At 39.5% G+C, this 21,450-nt stretch overlaps 1 protein-coding gene across 3 annotated transcripts in view; it reads left to right on the forward strand.

The window, feature by feature from the left end:
• KIF6 (kinesin family member 6) overlaps positions 1 to 21,450 on the forward strand; it is a 239,282-nt gene that overhangs the window by 69,774 nt on the left and 148,058 nt on the right. For all 3 annotated transcript variants that reach the window (XM_042444496.1, XM_042444501.1, XM_042444492.1), the window contains one exon: positions 3,207 to 3,310. In XM_042444496.1, coding sequence (XP_042300430.1) covers positions 3,207 to 3,310 — 104 coding nt within the window. The remainder of the gene's footprint in view (positions 1 to 3,206; positions 3,311 to 21,450) is intronic.

Consider the following 21,450-nt stretch of genomic DNA (forward strand, 5'->3'; position numbering starts at 1 on the left):
ACCACCCTGATTATAATAAAATTTTATCAGTGTTCCAACTATTTTGTCAGCTTTCAGCTTTGCTGCCTCCCTGTGCCATTTCCACGAGAGAGACTCACTGAAAATACAAATGAATACAAAGATTAGACATTATTAGACTCTTTTATTCATACAAAATGTTTGTTACCTCCAAAAATGCTGATGATAGAATCTTGGATTGGCCTGGAAACAATTTTAAGAAGAGATAAATTATACATTACCAAATACCCTGCTAATGACTACAGCAGAAAAAGAGGGAAAAATGCCAACTGTATTTGGGAAGTCTCACATATTTTAAAAGGGTATACCACTGTTAGTGACAGAGTGGAGCAAATCCATGGAATACAAAGATACAAAGACCCGGGAGTAAAAGGTCCACAGTCGGTATTGAGTATTGAGCAGCTACGGCTGCTAAATTATTTCATTTCATTTGAAAGCCATATGAGAGAGTGACAGTGTCAAAATGCTATCTAGATATAAGGGATTAAAATCTATTATTGGTACCAAACTGAGTAGACCCATTAAATTAAAGGAATCCATATAGTTTTTGACCTATCAAGTTACAGTGGGCTCTTCCTTATGTGGGGATCTGTTCCGGACCCTCCCGCGTAAGGGGAATTCCACATATGCTCAAGTCTCATTGAAGATAATGGGGCTTGTGTATACTGTGGCGTGTGGTGTGTGTGCCACAAGCACACATGCCATTACAACTTCCGAATGTGCTGAGGCGTCTCCCAGCATATGCAGGAGTTTGCGTAAGGCGCACCTACATATAACATGGGCGCACTGTATTATAATTTTTGACTTATCAAGTTGCTGTTTGATCTCACCATGGAAGAAAGGCAGAGTATAAAATCAATCAATTGATCAATCAATCAATCACTCCAATGGGTCTGTTATATGGGATTAACAACAGATTTAGATCAATAGATAACTATTTTATCAAATTGTTTGTATTTTCAACATCAAACTGTATACTTACTGATGTCACTAAGGTTATCCCTGGGGACTTTTTGCCAGAATAATTAATGTTAATGGAAGTTGTGGTGCCCTCCCAATGCAGGACCAATGGAATGTTCTGATAAAGCTGTAGGTGTTCTTTAACAGTGTTTCTAGTAAGTACCATTAGGAAATTCTGATCTTACTAGATAAAATTTATCCAACCATTTTTATCCCATGCCTAGTATGCAATTTGCAACCCTCTAATTCAAATTGAGGCATGACATTGAGTTCCTAAATTATGGTATTACAACTGTGTAAATTACGCAAAAATGTTGTCTCTTTAAATTCTGGAAAAGGGATATAATTTGGATCTATCCATTTCTTCCAAATGTTATATTGAATAACTGAATAAGCTGTTCAGGACGTCATAAAATATGTTGTTGTTGTTGTTATTATTATTACTTATACTCCACCCTTCAGCCCTAAAGGCTCTCAGAATGGCTTACAATTATTATTATTATTATTATTATTATTATTATTATTATTTAATTAGACGGTTCCCTACCCTCAGGCTTACAATCTAAAATGTTTGTTTGTTTTTAAAAAAATGTTCAACCTGTTTTTTCCAGAACATCCAAGTTTATGTGAGACTGAGCTCCAGAATGTAACTAATTTATATAGGCCAGCTCTAAATGCATTAAGACCTCAAGTTCCATTATGCAGTTGCTGTGTTTGGGGAAACATTAGGTGCAGTCTGGATCCAATTACAGAGCTAGCCTGACTAAATTCAGGGATTGCTAATATTCTTTAATTTGTTCTTCCTTCTTTGACTCTTCATAGGTGAATGAATAGCTTTGCTGAGTTTTGTAATATTATTATTATTATTATTATTATTATTATTATATAGCGCTGTAAATTTACACAGCACTGTACATAAAATCATTTAATTAGACGGTTCCCTGCCTTCATGCTTACAATCTAAGAAGACACAACACAAAAGGAGAAGGGAAAGGTGGGGGGGAAGAGGATCAGTTCCAGCATTCTTCTCTCCTTCTGAGGCCTGGACCAAGGCAAATGGACAGATGGAGGGCTCTGTATCTTAAGGATAGGCCTGATGGCATTGGCCCACCCTCTCTCCCCCTCAGAGGCCAAGATGGAGTCAGATGCCTTGTGGGGAGGGTTCAGTTCCTTTAGTGAGGCCGGATGGGAAGGCCTACCTTTCTCTCCCTCTCAGAGGCAAGGATGGAGTCAGATGCCTTGTGGGGAGGGTTCAGTTCCTTTCTCTCCCTCTCAGAGGCAAGGATGGAGACAGATGCCTTGTGGGGAGGGTTCAGTTCCTTTCTCTCTCTCTCTTTTAACAAGTAATTACAATTAATAATAATTATTTTTTTTAAATGCACTGTTTTTGCTAAGAGTACGGTTGGCTTTTCCTGGTGTGTGGAGTAGTAGAACTGAACAGGTTGAATCATGTAAATACCTGGGTATATGGCTCCATGATGCTGTAAACAAAAATATACAAAGTCTAAAGTGGAACAAAATCTGGAAGCTATAAGACCCCACCATTTAAGTGAGGATAAAAAATATACCTCCCAACAGCTATTTGGGATTTGAAACCTAAATGTGTTTAGTATTGCAGTCTGAATTGATTGATTTTTGCAACCCTCTGTGCAAATTGATTTAGAAATCAAGTGGTTTCACACAAGTTAATGATTATTATATTAATATGATATGAACTTGGTTGAAAGAATGGGAGCATAAACTAAAATATTTTCATTGATATACAGTCATTTAACACAATGAGTAATCCTGTTAATTTTCATTTATACTGAGGTTTTACAGTACAGACCTGTAAAATAAACTGCACTGTATTTAGTAGGTTCTGCCTCCAGGGAAGTGTTCATAAGATTCCAGCTATGGAGAATAAAATACATTGCAAGCACATTTGAAATGACCCAGAACTACTTATGCACACAAATCCTCAAATTTATATTGGAAAGAGTATCAGCAAGTGTCAGCTACTTTAAGTCAGGTTGCTCATGTTTTTGGATATCTGACAAGTAGCTTTAAACCTTCCAAAGCATCCAGTTTAGAATACATAATAGTTTGGTAGACAAAGAAAATGTATCAGTTTTCCTAAAATATTATAAAAGGGGGAAAAGGTACAAGACCAGAGACGAATCAGGAAACAATTATAGATCATAATGTTGCAAACAATTAGTAAATAATACCATGTTTTATTTTTGCAGATTATTGTGCGACTTAAGAAGGAGATCCAGGATCTAAAAAATGAATTGGCCATTGTGACCGGGGAACAAAGAACAGAAGAACTTACACAAGAAGAACTGCTAGAGTAATGTTTGGTCTTTCTTTCCTTTGCCTTCTTTTACTTTGAAATATTTTGTCCATTAACAGAATCAGGGCTGGAACAGACGGCTCTTAAAAGGCACCTTCAGAGCATCATCAGAACATGGCATTTACATGCCGCATGCTCTGATGACACCCTGAACGCTTTTGGAAGCCGAGCGGCAGCCAAGGCATAAGCAGCTTCAAGACGCTCCAGTGGCATGGTGTTTAGATGCCGCACGCTGCTGGAGTGTCTTGAAGCCACCATGGAGCCACAGCACAGCCTCAGCTTTTCCACAGCCCAAAAAGGAGCGAATCTTTGCCACTCCTTTAGGGCTGGGTTCAAGGCAGATTGGGGTCATGACATATGTTTGCCACAGCCCCAATGTATCTTCAGCAGGGGCGGCTTTAAGCTGCCCTTTCTTGCTGGCCTGTTTCTGGGCCCTCAGTTCAGTTTATAGCACAGTGGCCTAATCCAGTGTGTCCCAATCCAGCCTTCTCTTGTGATTGTGATTGGGGAAGCAGACGGTTGCGAGGAATGCCCTACTCTGGAGCTTTTCCCAGTCTTTCAGCAGAGAACTGAACTGTTGGCCACTAACTGAAGATCTAAATAGTGACAGAGATCAAGTCACATTTATGATTTTTTAAACTCAAAATGTAAGATCAAGAATGATCATTTGATTGCTACATTCATACCAATATATTGTAAGTATGTTAAAATTATTGCAATTGCTAAATCCTGACAATGAGTGGTCTCTAGGTGTCATGCCTAGAAGCATATGTGATATGTCAAGAAATCTGTGACATGTGATATTTTAGAGTTAACTAAATCCTAACTAATTATTTCTAATTGAAGTTAGGTTTGTCCATGCCATCATATTTCCTATTTCCTATGGTTATGGAAGCTGGACAGTGAGTAAAGAAAGATGATAGGAAGAAAATCAACTCATTTGAAATGTTCTAGATAAGAATTTTGCAGATACCATGGACTTTTAAAAAGAGAAATAAATGGGTCCTAGAGCAAATCAAACCCGAACTCTTCCCTAGAAACCGAAATGACTGAACTGAGATGTTTGTACTTTGGCCATATCATGATAATAGATGACTTCCTAAAAAAGACAATAATGCTTGGTAAGGCAGAAGGCAGTAGAAAAAGAGGGAGACAATGTTCCATATGGATAGAATCAATCGAGAAAGCCACAGCTCTGAGTTTGTAGGATCTAAGCAGGACTATTGGTAATGGGGTGACTTGGAGGCCTCTTATTCATGGGGTCAAAGTTAAAGGTAATTTGACAGCATTCAGCAACAAGAGTTAACACTCAGAACAATTGTTTTAAAAAATTCTTAATCTCTGTGACCATTATGGATTCATGTTAACTCTAAATAATTATGTTAAAATATAAATAATAGCTTATCCTGTATATCTATCCTTTTAGAATGTAAGATGCCTCTCTTCTGTGGTTAGGTTTTTGGGGTTTTTTAAAACAAGAACTGCATTAACTTTGTGGTACATTTTTCATTTATACTTAAGGTTAGCAAAGCTTTTTTAATAACATTTGTGGATTTTTTTCTTTTTCAAATGCCTGATTTTGAGCCAGCACAGTATTTTGGATCTCCAACATCTCCTTTCCCACTTCTCCTAATATTCTGGAACATTTTAGAATCACCTTCCATGACAATAATCATAAAAAAGAATTATTAATTTATGTATTTATTTGTTGTTTTTTGTGGGTTTTTCGGGCTATGTGGCCATATTCTAGAAGAGTTTGTTCCTGATGTTTCAGCAGCATCTGTGGCTGGCATATTCAGAGAATGTTTTTATTTTTTTCTTCTCAACCTGCCAGGACTCACAAGGCAATGTGCAACAAATAAAAAACAGCTAAAACAAATAAAAACATTCTTTAAATTGTATATTATATTCAGACTTCCACATTGTTTAGCAAAGAGGCAAATAACTCAATCAACAAACCATATCCCAGAAAAGAGAGCTTTACTGTAGATTGGTTAATTTGATCTGCCCAGTCATATTACACTCAATCTGTGCATTGAAAGGAGAAGCAAAAAAATTAAAAAAAATGTCTTGTGTGTCTTGAGTGGAAGCCACAGATTTCAGTAGAACTTCTTCAAAGTAAAATATACTATTTCCAGTTTGGATATAAATGTTATAGTATTCTTTAACAACAGGAACCTGCTGCAAGTGTAAGGTTAGAGTGGTAATGAGGAAGTGCTGCAGTTCTATTTCTGTGTGTGTCAAAGTACGTTTGAATCAGTATGTAGAGCAGGGGTAGGCAACCTTTTTGAGCCGGGGGCCGGGTTGCTGTCCCTCAGACAACTGGGGGGCCGAAGCCAAAAAAATAAATAATTAAACAATTAAAAAAAAATTAAATATATAAATAAACCAGGACAAATGTAGGACAAAATTTTCAAATGGAAGACACTTTTTTTAAAAAAATGGAGGACACGTGAAAAAATTTGCTGATTTTAAAAAATATGTTTATATAAATGCATGTTTCTGAGGCTTCTATAAACAATTGCCCCCCCAAAGGCCCCGGTGGCAATTGGCGGCAGGACCAGGCTGGGGCCGGTCCCAAGGCCTCGCCGGGCCGCATCCGGCCTGAGGGCCGCAGGTTGCCTACCCCTGATGTAGAGAGATCTTGTAGCACCTTTGAGACTAGCTGAAAGAAAGAGGTTGGCAGCATGGGCTTTTGTAGACTAAAGTCTACTTCCTCAGATGCATATGGTGGAGTGGAAGCCAGGGACAGACACATATATGTCATTGGTAAGTGAGAATGTCAATTCAGATTCAAAATCCTTTGTGTATGGAAATGAAGTGGCAAGTCTAGTTTTAATGATGGTCATTTGTGAACAAAGGCATTGGGAACTAGCCAGCCATTGTGTGTGGAAATGAAATGGCAAGACTTGTTTGAAATGTATAAATTTGAATGTATAGTTTAAGGCATTCCCAGATTAGTATTATGACTCAGATTGGTGGTATTTGTGAAACATCAGGATTTATGGATTTAGGAATTGAGCATAGCCAATGATAAGAGATTTGAGGTCCAAAGTATCTAGAGGTTTTTCTGTCCTAGGGTGGGGAAGTCATCATTTTTTTTTTCTAGGATAGGGGAAAATGTTGATTATCCTCCTACAAACATAATTGCACTGGTTCTTTTGGAGTTTATAGATATGGCTAGATCATATCTAGCTGTCACATGCTATCCACTGCATAACTGGATTCAAGGTGGCCATTAGGCATTTACGATTGATGGAAATAATACTTCATCTTGATTACCTCGCATATCTCCATTTGTACCCATAAATCTGAGATGGCAGTAGACATAAAAATACTTCTGTGTGATCTTGCAATGCAGTGGTCCCCAAACTTTTTCATCTACTAGCACATTTCCTCTTGGGCGATAATCCTAGTGTTCCACCATGTGTATTTCTTGATATTAGGTCTACTGTTCTACTGAAAATTCAAAACAACCAATCCAGTTTGCTGCTACCTTTACAACCTGTTACCTTGAGAGTAGCAACTGAGCAGCTCACTGAGCAGCAACTGAAAAGTCCCTCATCTGTGGTGGTCTTGCAGCAAAGGCTGATATGGGCAAGAGGCTTTTTGGTCACTGCTTCAATGGCTGCCTAGTTGCGTCTCCTTTTGCACCCAGTCACCCTGAGAACAGCAACCAAGCTGCTGACTGACTAGCAACTGAAAAGCCTTTAACTCATGTTGCCCTTCCAGCAAAGGCCAGTGTGGGCAAGAAACCTCTTGGTCACTGCTTAGCCAGCTGACCAATCACTGTTCTCATGGTGAGTGGGTGCTAAGGGTAGAAGCTTCTCATTGGTGAGGAAGGACTCTCAGTCTTTCTTTGTTGGGGCAGAGAGGTGTGTAGTAGGTGTGTGTGTTTGTGGGAGATTTACAGAGGACACATGCTCTTGGCTGGAGACTGGTGTGGACAGTTGCAGAAAGAGTGGTGTTCCAAGTATGAATGTTGATTACTTTCCCAAATGTGAGACTACTGAGAAGGCACAATGAAGAAATTAATCCTAAATTGCTCACCATAACTGTTTTCCTTTGAGTGGCTCTCCTTTTTACAGTCTTTTCCATTGTATCAGAGTGCACAGTAAATTTATAAAGTTTGTGATCTCTATTGGGATGCTTTAAGTAAAATAATATATTATTGTACTATATAGGCATCAAGGCTATCCCAACTGGAGTAGACCCGCTGAATCAGTGGTAATTTAGAAAGTCAATATTTTCACAATTCTTTTGATTAAATGGATCTATTAGTTTGGATTGACAATAAGAATGAAGCCATAAAAAGTTTATTATTAATTTATTATCTACAGAAATTGAAGAGGAGAACTACATAGCAATTTATGGCTAATTACTAGTAGTGGTGGGCATAGTAGTAGTCATAGTACCTGTAATAATTGTAGGCTGTTTCATTTTTTAAATTCATCTGATTTATTTCTTATTTGTTTCAAAGTCTTATAAATGTAACAAATAATTGAAATTGTGTAATGTTTTACATGTGTGTTAAATTAAGGATACATTTCAGTTTGCCTAAGAGTGTTTTCTTCCTCCAACTTTAGCACAGTTTCAAGGCATGTCTCACAGCACATGATGCTGTCACCTGTTGAAGCTAAGCAGCTTTGTCACTGGTTTGTGGTAGAATGGAGATCATCTGAGAACTGCCATGTATGATGCTTTGAATTCCTTTTTGTTGGTCTGAATTATTCTAATGTATTGTTATCCTGTTTAATTTATGGTGTGTGAAGGGGGACTGCTAGGTGTTGAAATACTGTAGGTAAATACTCTTAGATTTTAAAGCATTTTAAAATAAATTAAAGCACAAACTTGGCAGCCTCTAGAGAGCATGAGGCAGGGGAGATGCTGAGCTGCTTAGAGTTTTTCTTAAGAAGTAAGTAAACTAGAAATTAAGCTCTAGTTTATCTCTATATTAAAGAAAGGCTTCTCATCAGTCTAGAACAGGGGGACATCAGAACATTGCAGAATTGCCTTGAAGCCCCTGAGGGGCTGGGTGTGGGTGGTTATGAACCAAAAAAAAAGAGGACAAAAATTTAGGTAGACTGGATGCTTGCAAAAACAGCCTTAGGGTGTGCATTTTCTCAACCACAATACTCAATAATCTAACTGGATAGCATATGCTATCTGAGCATTAACCTGTGGCAAATTCAGCAGTAAAAACTATGTTGCAAACAGTTGAGTTATTCCGGCAATCCAAATGTCATTTCCCTAAACTGCAACTGTATCACATTTTTGTTTCACCAACTGAGAAACTAAATTAAATTTAGACCTAAATATACTCAGAACATGATCCAAGAGATTAGGATCTTTTTAGAAGTTGACATATGTAAACTGTCAACTGGTTAAAGAGCCAAGCTGCATCTGTTGTTGGGAATTTACTGCTGAATCAGGAAGCAAGAACTGATGTGGAAAACCAGCAAGAATGAGGCAGGAGTTGAGGTCAGGTAGTCACCATGGAAAGCAGCCAGTAGAAACAAGAATAAATCTAGCAGATAAGAGGAGCTGAATCAGAAACAATGATTTGCATTTAAAGTCCATAGAAAAGCTATGGAGTTATATTTTTGTTTATTAAACTACTTATTTAAAAGTTGTGATAGCAAAATGATGGCTCACAAATATATGACCATTTAATTGTTATATTACTTCATATTGCTGTATAGTATAACTATAAGCAACAGTGCAATATATATCATTTGAAAACTCACATATTGATTTGTCAGTATAAAGTTCAATCACTTTGAAGTGATTAAGTTGCAGTAGGCCTCTGCAACGTCTTCATATAAATTCTGAACTAAATTAGGTTAATTCGGCTAGATTTGGATTGGATTAGAAGTGGGTCAGATCATCCTGGTTTGGATCCAGAGTGTATCAGCCAAGTATGTACAAAGTGATTCTGACCTCTTCAAGCCATTCTGGAGTTAAAAGACAAAGAGCTTGTGGGGAGGGATGGTATGATGTCACTGAACAATATTTGTACAGTATTCAATTCAGATGGGTCCTTTTTCTAGATTTAGCTATTAGTCTCTGTATGCTTGCTTCTGCCAAATGCTCCCTGCTCTCACTCACTTTCCAGCATGCTGTTTCTCAATGTGACCATTATATCTTGTCATAATACTTTTCATTTTTATGGGGAAGAGAGGGTTAAGAGATGACATGATAGCCATGTTTAAACATTTGAAAGGATATCACAAGGAAGAAGGAGCAAGCTTATTTTCTTCTGCTCCAGAGACTAGGAGATAGAACAATGGATTCAAATTACAGGAATAGTGATTTCTTCTGACCATTTGGAAGAACTTCCTGACAGGGAGAGCTATTTGACAGTGGAATATGCTGCCTTACCATGCGGTAAAGTCTCCTTCTTTGGAGGTTTTTAAGCAGAGGCTGGATGGCTATCTGTCAGAAATTCTTAGATTGTGTATTCCTGCATGGCAGGGGGTTGGACTGGTCTCTTCCAAGTCTGTCATTCTTTGAGTCTACATGTGGATGGCAAGTAAGGGGCAGAGGCATACACAAATCAGTTTACCACTGAGCAAGGCCTAGAGATAGCTGTAGAATATTTCAGGCAACCTGCTGAGTTACTTCAGCAAAATTATTGAGTCTTCGTTTTGTAGGTTGTATGTCAGTTGCTACTGATGTCAGCATTGAATGGCTTTGAATTCTGTACTTTGGAGATAACCATAGAATAACCCATGCTGAGAGCTGCACCTGTCATTCTGTATAGTTTTTTTCGTTTGAGTCTGCCTATACTGTGCATGTGTGTTTCAGACAGATATAAATAGTTAGTCACTTACTTCAGAAGTAGCCAACATACATAACAAACACTAGTGTAGAAAAAAAGCATGAACTAACAAGACTGGGTAGTCAAGTCACTACTGTAAAATGTATTCATTTTTTTGAAAATGTGAACTCTAAAGGCGTGTAGCACAAAGCTCCCTAAAGTTACATGATGTCAATTTGGCAGGGCTCACCTTCTACCATGTCTGTTTCATACATTTGTTTAGATTTTTTAAAAAGTTATAGACATTTTGATTTCCCAGTGTAAAATTTGAATATTCAGATTTTCCAATCTCAATGCAGATTTGGGATTCATTTGGACTGAGTCCAAGTCAAACAGAAATGAATTTGTCTCATCTAAATCAAGAATTGTACTCTGTACTAAAGTGCAGGGGGCTTGCAAAACCCTAATATTCAGTTGTCTCAGGTCAAAATTCTTAACATTTATTTGAAAGGAAAGAGAGCTTCCCATAGTTAATTGACAGAATGGACTTAATATTATTTAACCTCAATTATGCAAACATTGTACAGTGCACCCTTATGCAGGGATCTGTTCTGGACCCCGCCGCATAAGGCAAGTTCTGCATGTGCTTGAGCCCTATTGAAATTAATGGGGCTCGAGACATTTGTGTGTGTTACTCATAAAGTGAAAATGTTATGGCCAAGTTCCTACACCTGCTTGGTGAAGTATAGTCTATGTTTCCATATGCAGCAACATTTCTCCCAGCAAAATGTGGTTGTTCCAAGCTGGAATGAACTTGCAGAGTCAGTTAGTGGCCAGGGCCATGGCTGGTGGAGGGGGTCAGACAATTCTTGGTTTTCGTCGCCCTCCCTTGGCTATTGATGGGCCATGGAAGCATGCCTTTGCATGGAAAAGTTGGTTGCACTTGGTGGGAGGGGGACTGTGGTTGCACAAGGAGGTAGTAAATAATTCCTTGGGCAACAACTTTAAGAGCACATACACATTTGTAATAATAGGCTTTATCTGAGTATGTCACAGATTCTATTATTTATTTATTTATTTATTTATTTATTTATTTATGGTATTTATACCCCGCCCTTCAGCCCTAAAGGCTATCAGAGCGGGTTACAATTATTATTTTTAATTAGACGGTTCCCTGCCCTTAGGCTTACAATCTAAAAGACATGACACAAAAGGAGAAGGTAATGGTGGTGAGAAAGGGGATGAGGTCCAGTGGTTATTCTCTCCCTCTGAGGCCTGGACCAAGGCAGATGGACTGGAGAGAGGGCTTTCTATCTTCAGGCTAGCCCTTGTGGAACTGGGCCTGCCTGATCACTCCCTCACAGGCCAAAGGATGACAGTTATCATGGAGGGAGGGCTCTCTTTCTTCAGGCTAGCCTATAACATCATAGCTTTTTTGTGATCCACACACAAATTTCAGGAAAATTAAAACAAATTAAACATGAGAAATATTCTGTATTATTATGCTATCTTGTTAACAGAAAATATTTCAGAACAGCATGTGAAAGGAATTGTGTCCAAACTGTGATTGTGAATCCCTTGTCTCTTGTATAATTCATAAAACAGGATAAATTACCTAGATAACTGCTCAACCAATCTCAACAGTTTATATTGTTTTTCATGAAATCTGCAATCAAATGAGACCCTCATGTTCTCACTGCTTTTTGAGAACGTATTTATATACAAAACCTAAATAAGAAGACCTCTTAAAAATAACAGATCCTTTGGAAAATCTTAACTCTAATGTCTGTTCTTACTAATTACATTATATGTGGCCTGTTGTACCAAAGTTTACTGAGAATTAAGTCCAATTGGGTTGACTGGAATTTAATCCTAATTAAGTATAGAATTGCAGTTGTGCAACTCAGTCCTATTTTTCCCCTAGGAAATGCATTCCATTGTTCTGTTTGAGATACATGGAGTAAGTATACATAGGATTGCAGCTTTGGATCCATTTTATGTAGTTTGTGTAGTATAGTATAAACATATTGTATTATTGCTTATTTGAAAGAAACCTGAAAAAGAATTTCGTTACTGAATGTTTTCTAAAACATTTTTTTATCTTTTGAATTACTGTTTTTAGATGCTGCTGTCAATCTTCCTTAATATGATGCTGATCTACAAATATTCATTTAAATGAGTGTTTCTTGTTTAAATAAAAATTGTCAACAACTGTGCACATTTGAGAAAGGCAGATGAAATAGCAGCATGTGTCCTTCTTAAGGGAGATAGTACTGTATACTTAGAGGCTTCTGTATTATAGGGTTTTTAATGCTGGATTTAAATGGAATCTTTCTCCTTTTACATTTTATAAGGAGCATGCCAAAACTTAAAGGGAGAGGCCTTTTTGTTTGGACAATGTTGGTATAAGTTCTTCTGCCAGATGAGCTCCCTAGCAACTTGAGTTTGCCTGGAAAGTCAGGATTTCACATCAAAACTGTTGTGTTCCATAGCACCCACGCTTCCACAGCTCATGCCAACTGGAACTCTTTAATGCTCAGATTGGAAGTGCTGCCTTAGCACTTCAATTTATTAATATCTTTACCTTACTACTTTTATATTGTCAGTGGATTCAAAATAGTCCTATGAATCAAGTAAGCAACAAATTTCCTACAGCATTAGATCCAAGCAGGTAAAATGGAGCCTAAAAGTAATTGGACATATTTAGTTCAGTTTTGTTTTTGGTTTGCTCAACATGCAGCCATCAATTTCTTGGGAACTATGGCTTAATTATAGTTATTCTTTGCCAGATTCCCCACCACTACCCTTGTTTAAAGAAGTATTTCAGATGACTCCTTTGTGACATTCAAAATAATTCAATTACCATCATCAGTACAAAAGTATACAAATAATATTTTCCGAAATTGCTAGAGCTAATGATTAAAAACTACAAAACATTAAATCTCAACTAGACGAATATTCCCTGAGAGTCAGTTTTTGTGTTTTTTAATGTATGAAAAATGGCTGTGACAAAAATTATCCAAATGAATCTATTTAATTTTACAATTGGGGTACTTTTGTATTTCATCTTGTATAATGTGTTGTGGCAAAAGCATTCTCATATTTAAAGTATACAACACACTCCATTGGACAGCTAGATCATTAATGTAATTGCTACAAATTTACAAATGCCACAGTAATTACTGCAACAGTTTTTAGAATTTGGAGTTCTATGGTTTTGTTTTATTAGAAACATTAAGAGCAACATAGGAATGAAGTTTGCGTCTGCAAGAGCTTTGTATTCATCACAACATATGCTTTCCCAGAATATTTTCATTCATGTGGCTACAGTGTCAAATGCTCCAAAGCCATTTCCAGTTTTTATATCTGCGCAAAGTCAATTAAACCAGGAAGAATACCAATTTAGATAATCTTCAAAACACATCTTTTCCATGAAGGTTTTGGCTCAATTTGCTCACTACCTATGGCACCAAAGCTGAAATACTATTCATTCTGTCTCCTTCTTTCCTCTTCTTTCTTTGTTACCTCTACACTGTCACTATCTAAAGTTAGAACTCAAGTTTTTGAAAGCAGGGAATCTCTTGGTCTGATTTATTTACACAAGTCAATAGTTCTAGCCTAATCCCTGATGGCTAGAACCAAGCAACTATAGTTCCAATTTATGAAAAAGGTCAAACAAATGATCCCAGGAACTATAGACCAATAAGCCTGTTGTCCATAATGGGTAAACTGTATGCCAGATTGAAGTTAAAATCAGGAAAGTACCAATTACAGTGGTACCTCGGGATACGAAATACCCAGGTTACGAAATTTTCGGGATACGAAAAAATCCCATAGGGATTTATTGTTTCGGGTTACGAAGGTTTTTTCGGGTTACGAAATTAGCCGCGGAACGAATTAATTTCGTAACCCGAGGTACCACTGTATAGTGAGATGTACTATATAGATAATAGGAGTGGGTCTGGGGAACCATTTCAATATGTACAATAAGAAGTTCTACCCTGATGCCATCAATAAATGGTGGTTTTGCAGGTGTAACATAGAAAGCTAGCACATGCAATTGATAAAACAAACAAGAAACAAGTGCAGGAATTCCCAGTCCTGTTGAATTAGCTGGGCTATCTGGATAATCTGTCTTGCAATCTTGGGTCCAAATCTCACAGTGACCCAAGTTCTCATAGTCCTATGTGGTCAAGGAGCCACTTTCCCTCTCTGTCATTTGTGCAATGCTTGTGTCCTGGGAAAGCAGCCAAGAAGGCTGATAGCAACACACAGCACTAAACAATGTCCAAAACTTAATGCAGTCCAGCAAAGCAAGCAAGAGAGTCCAAGAGCACAAACCAAGAGAGTTGTCAGAGATCCAAAATCCAGAGTTCTAGAGAATGATGAGATGTGTAGGCAAATCCAAAGTCAAGAAGTACAGGGAAACAAGGCAACCAGCAATCCAAGGAGCAGTTTCCAGCCAGGAAATAAGCATGCCTTCACAACAAAGCTCAGGTAATCTCTGACACCAAGGCAGACATTCTGCACCTGTTTAAATTCCCAAGCTGCAGGAATCCAGCTGTGCTGGATTACCTTGGCATTTTTTATAAAGTTTCCTCAAATGCTAAAGGTCCTCCCTTTCTGCTCATTGCTGGCTGAAGGTAGGTACTGTAGGTGCTACTGTCCCTTCTTCCTCATCCATGCCTATAGGCTCTGTAGTGGGGAATTTTGGCTGCTGAGCCTCCTTGGAAGCCACAAACTCTGCTGGAGCTGGCAGGGGCAAACTAGGGGCAGGCTCAGCTTCCAGAATAGGTCCAAGTTGAGGCTCTGACTCAGCCTTTTCATCCTCAACCTTGCTGGGCTACAGATAGGCATTTTCCCCTAATAACTATCACTGGTTTTGATTTAGAGTTCTTTTACTTCTCTGTCAATTAGGCTTAGTGTAAGTGTTGTTGTTATTTTACATGATTTTTAAATAGTCCTTAGGACTGTGTTTTGATTTAACATTATACTTTAGTTTTACTCTATTTTTTACTATTAGCTGTTAATGATCTGTGCCACTATTTGCTCTTATTTTTGTTTCTGTGGAGAGAATGGTGTTTCTCCTTCGTCTGCTTCCAGTTATGAAAATTAGCCATGATGTAGCCACATTGAGTGTTAAAAACACACTTTGGTGGTACCTTTATTGGACCAGTCAGAAGTACAAAAATGTAATCTTTCAAAGCTTGCTGGGTTTTGCATAGTCTCTTCAGTGCAAAGTGGTTTATATACTCCGATTTGCTTGAAAGTAATTAAAACCAATGCAAAATAAGGGGACCTGGACCTTGTATTAATTATACAAAGGGGGGGAGGGTTTGTTCAGATGTACTTGGTCCATTGTTCTATTATCTCATGTGGCTAATAAGCATCCACTAGTCTCTTTTTAAAACTTATTTATACCACATAATGATTAGCAAATGTAAAACTTTAAAAGGTCAGAGTCTGCTCACCATACTCAAAAGATGAAGTTTGCTGAAACCATGGCCCGTTCCACATGGGCAAAAAGTACGTACTCGGCACGTACTAGGGTTAGAAAGGGGAATCCTTTCTGAACGCCCCTCACCCTAGTACGTGCTGAGCATGTACAAAATGGAGGTGCCCATTCTACATGGGCGCTGCCATCTTGACGTAGAGGACGCTTAGCATCCGCACGTCTTGGCACCATTATGACACCGCAAGTGCGCCATTGGCGCTTTGCGGCATCATAATGGCGCCACAAAAAGAAGCCGCTTTTGCGGCTTCTTTTTGCTGCGTGGATCAGTTGTGCAGTTTGGCCGCTGAGGCTGCTCCACACAGCAAATGAGGGCGCTTTACAGACCGCCCTTTTGGGCAGTCTGGAAAGCGCCTATGATTTAGAAAGATTATTCCTCTAAATTAATGCCACATTTTTTTCTTGGTGAAATCCTTTAATCAAGTTTCATCTGTTGAACTCAGATGTCTGTGTCCTGTAGATTATGCTCTCCATTACTTCCTCATGCTTCATTGAATTCAGTGTCACTACTGAATCTTCCAGAACATTTACATGACTTGCCATCTTCAGCCATCAGTGGGAATCACTAGTATAAAGATTTGCCAAGTAGGACACGGATCTACAGAAATGTGTTTTTGTTGGCTTTTTAATCATCACAATATTAGCTAATACTCTTAAAAATATTAAGACCCTTTGTATAATTTTTTCTTATATTTTAACAACATAAATGTTTCTATGTACACCAAATAAGCTGCAGTAAGTGGACAACTATGGAGCAAAATTAGAAAGCTTAACATTAAGAAAATATATTTTTTCAAATAGTAAGCTACTAACATTCGTTCTTAATTCCTTCTTAAAAATTGTATGTGCTAGTGTGTTAGTGCTATCAATGTCAGTAATAAATGTTTTTATTCTGTATTTTTTCTAATCCAGCATTCTTGTGAATGAGTGCTTTAATGTATTTTAACCCTGTCTGCACCTAAAGAACTTTCAAAATAAATTACAAAATAGTCCAGTACATATCTCTTCAGAAGATAACAGCTTGGAAGTAACTAGTTTTTTTTTTAAACTAGTTAATTTCAGTTAATCCAAAACAAAAGTAGAATCATATTTGGTCATGACGGCAACTTGAATAGGTTAATTCCTTTTTATGGCATAACTATAAGATTTATTTATTTTTATAGTTATGGAGCTATAACTCTATGATTCAGTTGCTGGCTCATGCTGTGCCTTGTAGTGCTGCTGCATGTTTTTGGGGATATTGAAGTAACAGCAAGGTGGACAGGACGAGGGTGAGATTTGCAGCATAGATCCTCAGCTTATACCATTCTAATGTTCTTGACTTATTTATATCTGACTTTCATTTTGTTATGAAATCCATAAAGGATGCTTATAGGAATTTATGGTTATTTAAAGTAAGCTGCATTTCAGAACATGATATAACATACCAAAGGTCTGTGATATTGGGCAATAAAAACCATAAATGAATAATAATAATAATAATAATAATAATAATAATAATAATAAATAAAAATTTTATTTCTATACCGCCCTTCTATATAATCAGGGCGGTGTATAACATTATAAAACATTAATACAAATAACAAACATATGCAATTTAAAATTAATACAACAATACAATAGTACAATAGCATTAAAACAATCTAACCAGCTTGCCACTGCTGGCATGGGGGGGGGGGGAGAGCTAATTGGGGCATGTGTCAGGGAATGCTGACCTGAACAGGAAGGTTTTAAGCCCCTTTTTAAACTGGGCCAGGGAGGTGGCCAAGCGGAGCTTGATGGGCAGAGAATTCCAGAGGGTCGGGGCCGAGATGGTGAAGGCTCTCCTAGACGTGGAGGCTAGTCTGGCCCCTGGGACCCTCAATAACTGCTGCCCAGATGTTCTGAGAGAGCAGGGCAGATTGTATGGGGAGAGGCGGTCCTCAAGGTATCCTGGGCCCAAGCCATTTAGGGCTTTATAGGTGATAACCATCACCTTGTATTGCGCCTGGAAGCGAATAGGCAGCCAGTGCAGATCCTTGAGCACTGGTGTTATGTGGCTCTGGATATGCCAGTAACCAGCCTGGCTGCCATATTTTGCACTAATTGTAGCTTCCGGGTATGGTACAAGGGCTGCCCCATGTAGAGCGCATTGCAGAAGTCCAAGCGAGAGGTTACCAGAGCGTGTACTACTGTTTCAATGTGCCCCCGGTCCAGGAAGGGACGCAGCTGGCGAATCAGCCGAAGCTGATAACAGGTGCTCCTGACCGTTGCATCCACCTGAGCTGTAAGGTGGAGGGACGAATCAAGGAGCGCCCCCAGACTGCGTACCGAGTCCTTCATGGGAAGCGTGATCCCGTTCAGGACAGGTTGAACCACTGCCATCCCCGGGCCGGGGGAACCTATCACAAGCACCTCCGTTTTCTCTGGATTCAGACTGAGTCGGTTTTCCCTCATCCAGCCCATTACCGACTCCAGACAGGCCACGTGAGGAGAGATGCCATCCTCAGTCACTGCAGCAGTCGGAAACATAGATGTTTATCACACTATGCTCTTAAAGAGGTACTATTCCAGTGTGACTCCTCTAGCAGCCTCCAGTTGCATGCTGGGATTGGCAGTTTTAAGGAGCTGAACTTCTCTGCCTGAGAATTCTAACTACCCCTCCTTAAAACTGCCAATCCCAGCATGCAACAGGAGGCAGCTAGAGGAGTCACACTGGAATAGTACCTCTTTAAGAGCTCGTCTGATAAACACCATAGAGAAGACTATTTGGGTGTCATCAGCGTACTGATAACCCCGCGCCCCATGTCTCCGGATGATCTCTCCCAGCGGTTTCATGTAAATGTTGAAAAGCATGGGAGACAGAATGGCTCCTTGAGGGACCCCAGATGTAAGGGTCCTCTTATCGGAGCACACGTCTCCCAGCTGCACCATCTGGAACCTCCCAGAGAGGTAGGAGCGGAACCACTGGAGCGCAGTGCCCCCGATTCCCACCTCTGCCAGGCGCTCCAGAAGGATACCATGGTCTATGGTATCGAAAGCCGCTGAGATGTCCAAGAGCACCAACAGGGACACGCTTCCTCTGTCGATGCCCAGATGGAGATCATCGACCAAGGCGACCATGGCGGTCTCAACTCCTTAACCCGCCCGAAAGCCGGTTTGAAATGGGTCCAGATAATCCGTATCGTCCAAGATCGATTGAAGCTGGATTGCAACCGCCCTCTCGATCACCTTCCCCAAAAATGACAACAACGAAACTGGCCGATAATTGTTATGCATCAGGGGGTCGAGGGAGGGCTTTTTTAACAGCGGTTTTACAATGGCCAATTTTAAGCTGGATGGAAATTGCCCATCCCTCAAAGATGTATTTATGATCCGGTGTAACAATGAAGTTACCACCGGTCCCCCCGAGCCGCTAGCCATGAGGGACAGGGATCGAGAGAGCAGGTTGTCTTCCGAACACTTTCAAGGATCTTGTCCACATCATCGGTACTAACCAACTCAAACTGATCCAGTTTAATAGAGTCCACGGAGGCTCTGGACGCCTCTGCTCTGGGTTCTGTCCTAATGCCAGCATTAAGACCTTCGCTTATCCGAGAGATTTTATCCGCGAAGAAGTTGTTAAATTGGTCACAGCAGGCCTTAGAAGGTTCAAGGATCTGGTTCAGGGCAGGAGGGAGCTGAGTTAGCTCCCTGACTACCCTGAACAACTCTGCTGGACGCGACTCCGCGGACGCGATATGAGCACCATAGAACGAGTTCTTAGCTGCTCGCATAGCCTCTCCGTAGTCCTCCAAGAGGCGGTCTAGGAGAGTCTTGTCGGCAAATCATCATTTGCAAAGTCAAAAATAAGAATTTCCCAAATTCCTTTGTGAGTTGAAGTGCTTTCTTTAGAGTCTCACAGCTCTCCATCCTACATGTTATTGAAAATTTTCAATGTAATCCTCCTATACTTAAAAAAAAAGCACTTTACTGATCTGATTTTGGATTACATGCGGCAAAACAGGCCACCCAAAAAGGGTGGATTGGGGCTGCCCGAGAGCTGGTCTCCATGGCGCCATGGCAACCACACGCTGCAGCCCCAATCAGCCCCAGAGATGGCCCAAATAGGAGCGGGAAAGATCCACTCCTGTTTGAGCCAATAAAAAGCTGCCTTTAGCAGCCTCGACAGCAATAAGCCAGTTTCCTCATGCTCTGGTGCCATGTGGCATCCAAACGCCATACCCCTGGAGTGGCTTGAAGCTGGTTCTGTGTAATCACCCAACGTGACTTCCAGGAGTCTTGGGTGCATGCGGCGTCTAAATGTCACACCCCCAAGCCATGTGGAAGCCGGAATTTCCAGGCCATCTGTTCAACCCCTATGTTCTTTTTTTTTCTTCAAAAAAAACATATACTGTGTTTCAATAGTTTAAAAATATGAAATCTTATTAATGGTCATTGAACATAATGTTGGTGTACACATGGATGATGTCTTGAGTCTTTATTGATTTCCAACAACTGTATTATTTTTGTTGTTGTTGCTGCTGTTGTTTGCTTTTAAGTTATTTCCAACTTATGGCTACCCTAAAGCAAACATATCATAGGGATTTCTTGGCAAGATTTGTTTAGAGAGGTCTGATGCTAACAGAATGTGACTTGCCCAAGGTCATTCAGTGGGTTTTCTTGGCTGAGCAGGGATTAAACCCTGGTCTCCAGAGTGGTAGTCCAATTCTTAAACTACTACACCACAATCTTGGGTTTCAGAATATTTACTTGTGACTTTTTCCTTCAATTCCAGTCCTTCCATAAAACCCATTACTATGGCCGGTTACAAACTGGCACTTGGGATGTCCGCAGGACGTCCCATTTTTAAAAAGGGGTGTCTCTTCTAGACGCCCCTGGGTCTAATACAGACTCTGTCCGTACAATATGGCGCCGGCTGTTCCACACGGCCGGCGCCATCTTTACGTATCGGACGCTGTGTGTCCGAATGTGTCGTGGCGCTAATGACGTCGCGAGTGCGCCAGCGGCGCCTCACGACATCATTAGGGTGCCGCAGAAAGAAGCTCCATTTTGGAGCTTCTTTTTTGCTCCGTAAGGGAGCCGCACGGTGTGGCTGCGACAGCTCCCTTACGGAGCAAAAGGTGGCGGCGGCGGCAGACCGCCTCAAAGCGGCGGTCTATAACCCGCCTATGTCATTAAAAAAATTATGAATGTTTAATACTTCATATCATGAATTACTCACTAGAAAAAAATAATTCTCAGCAAATTGGGATGCAGTAGAAAAAAGAGGAATCCACATTATGGGTGGATAGGTTCAGTAAAGGAAGCTACAGCCCTGAGTTTGCTTGATATTAACAGGACTGTTAAGAACATTGTGTCTTTGAGATTTCTCATTCATAGGGTTGCCATAAGGTGAAGCCAACATGATGGCAGTTAACAACAGTGAATCTATTATAGCACCATGGAGTAGCAGTTGTGTTGTAAAATCAGAATTTAACATACAGTGAGGGCATTTAGACCCTTAATAACTTTAACATTGAAATTTAATTTTATATGTTTTATTCATTATAATATCTTGTTAGTAAAAATCTCAAATAATTACACAGGCATGCAAAAACTGAGGTCACAAAACCTTCTGGTTTTGTAGGCATTTATCATTTTAAATCCAAAAATGATTTCAGATTTGCTCCATCATGTACAGTCACAGCTTGCTTTGTTGTTTCTGTGTTGTAATATGTGACTGAATAAAATTATTCTGCAAAGAATTATCCTACAAAGAGCAAAAAGGGGTTAAAGTCTTATAACTTATTATTATTTTTATTATTTCATTTGCTGATATGAAAGACAAAAATCTGTTCAAAAGCACTAAAAGTACTCACACTAGAATAGCAACATCCACACTTA

This window comes from Sceloporus undulatus, chromosome 1, assembly GCF_019175285.1.
Source record: "Sceloporus undulatus isolate JIND9_A2432 ecotype Alabama chromosome 1, SceUnd_v1.1, whole genome shotgun sequence".
NCBI classification, from domain to species: Eukaryota; Metazoa; Chordata; class Lepidosauria; order Squamata; family Phrynosomatidae; genus Sceloporus; species Sceloporus undulatus.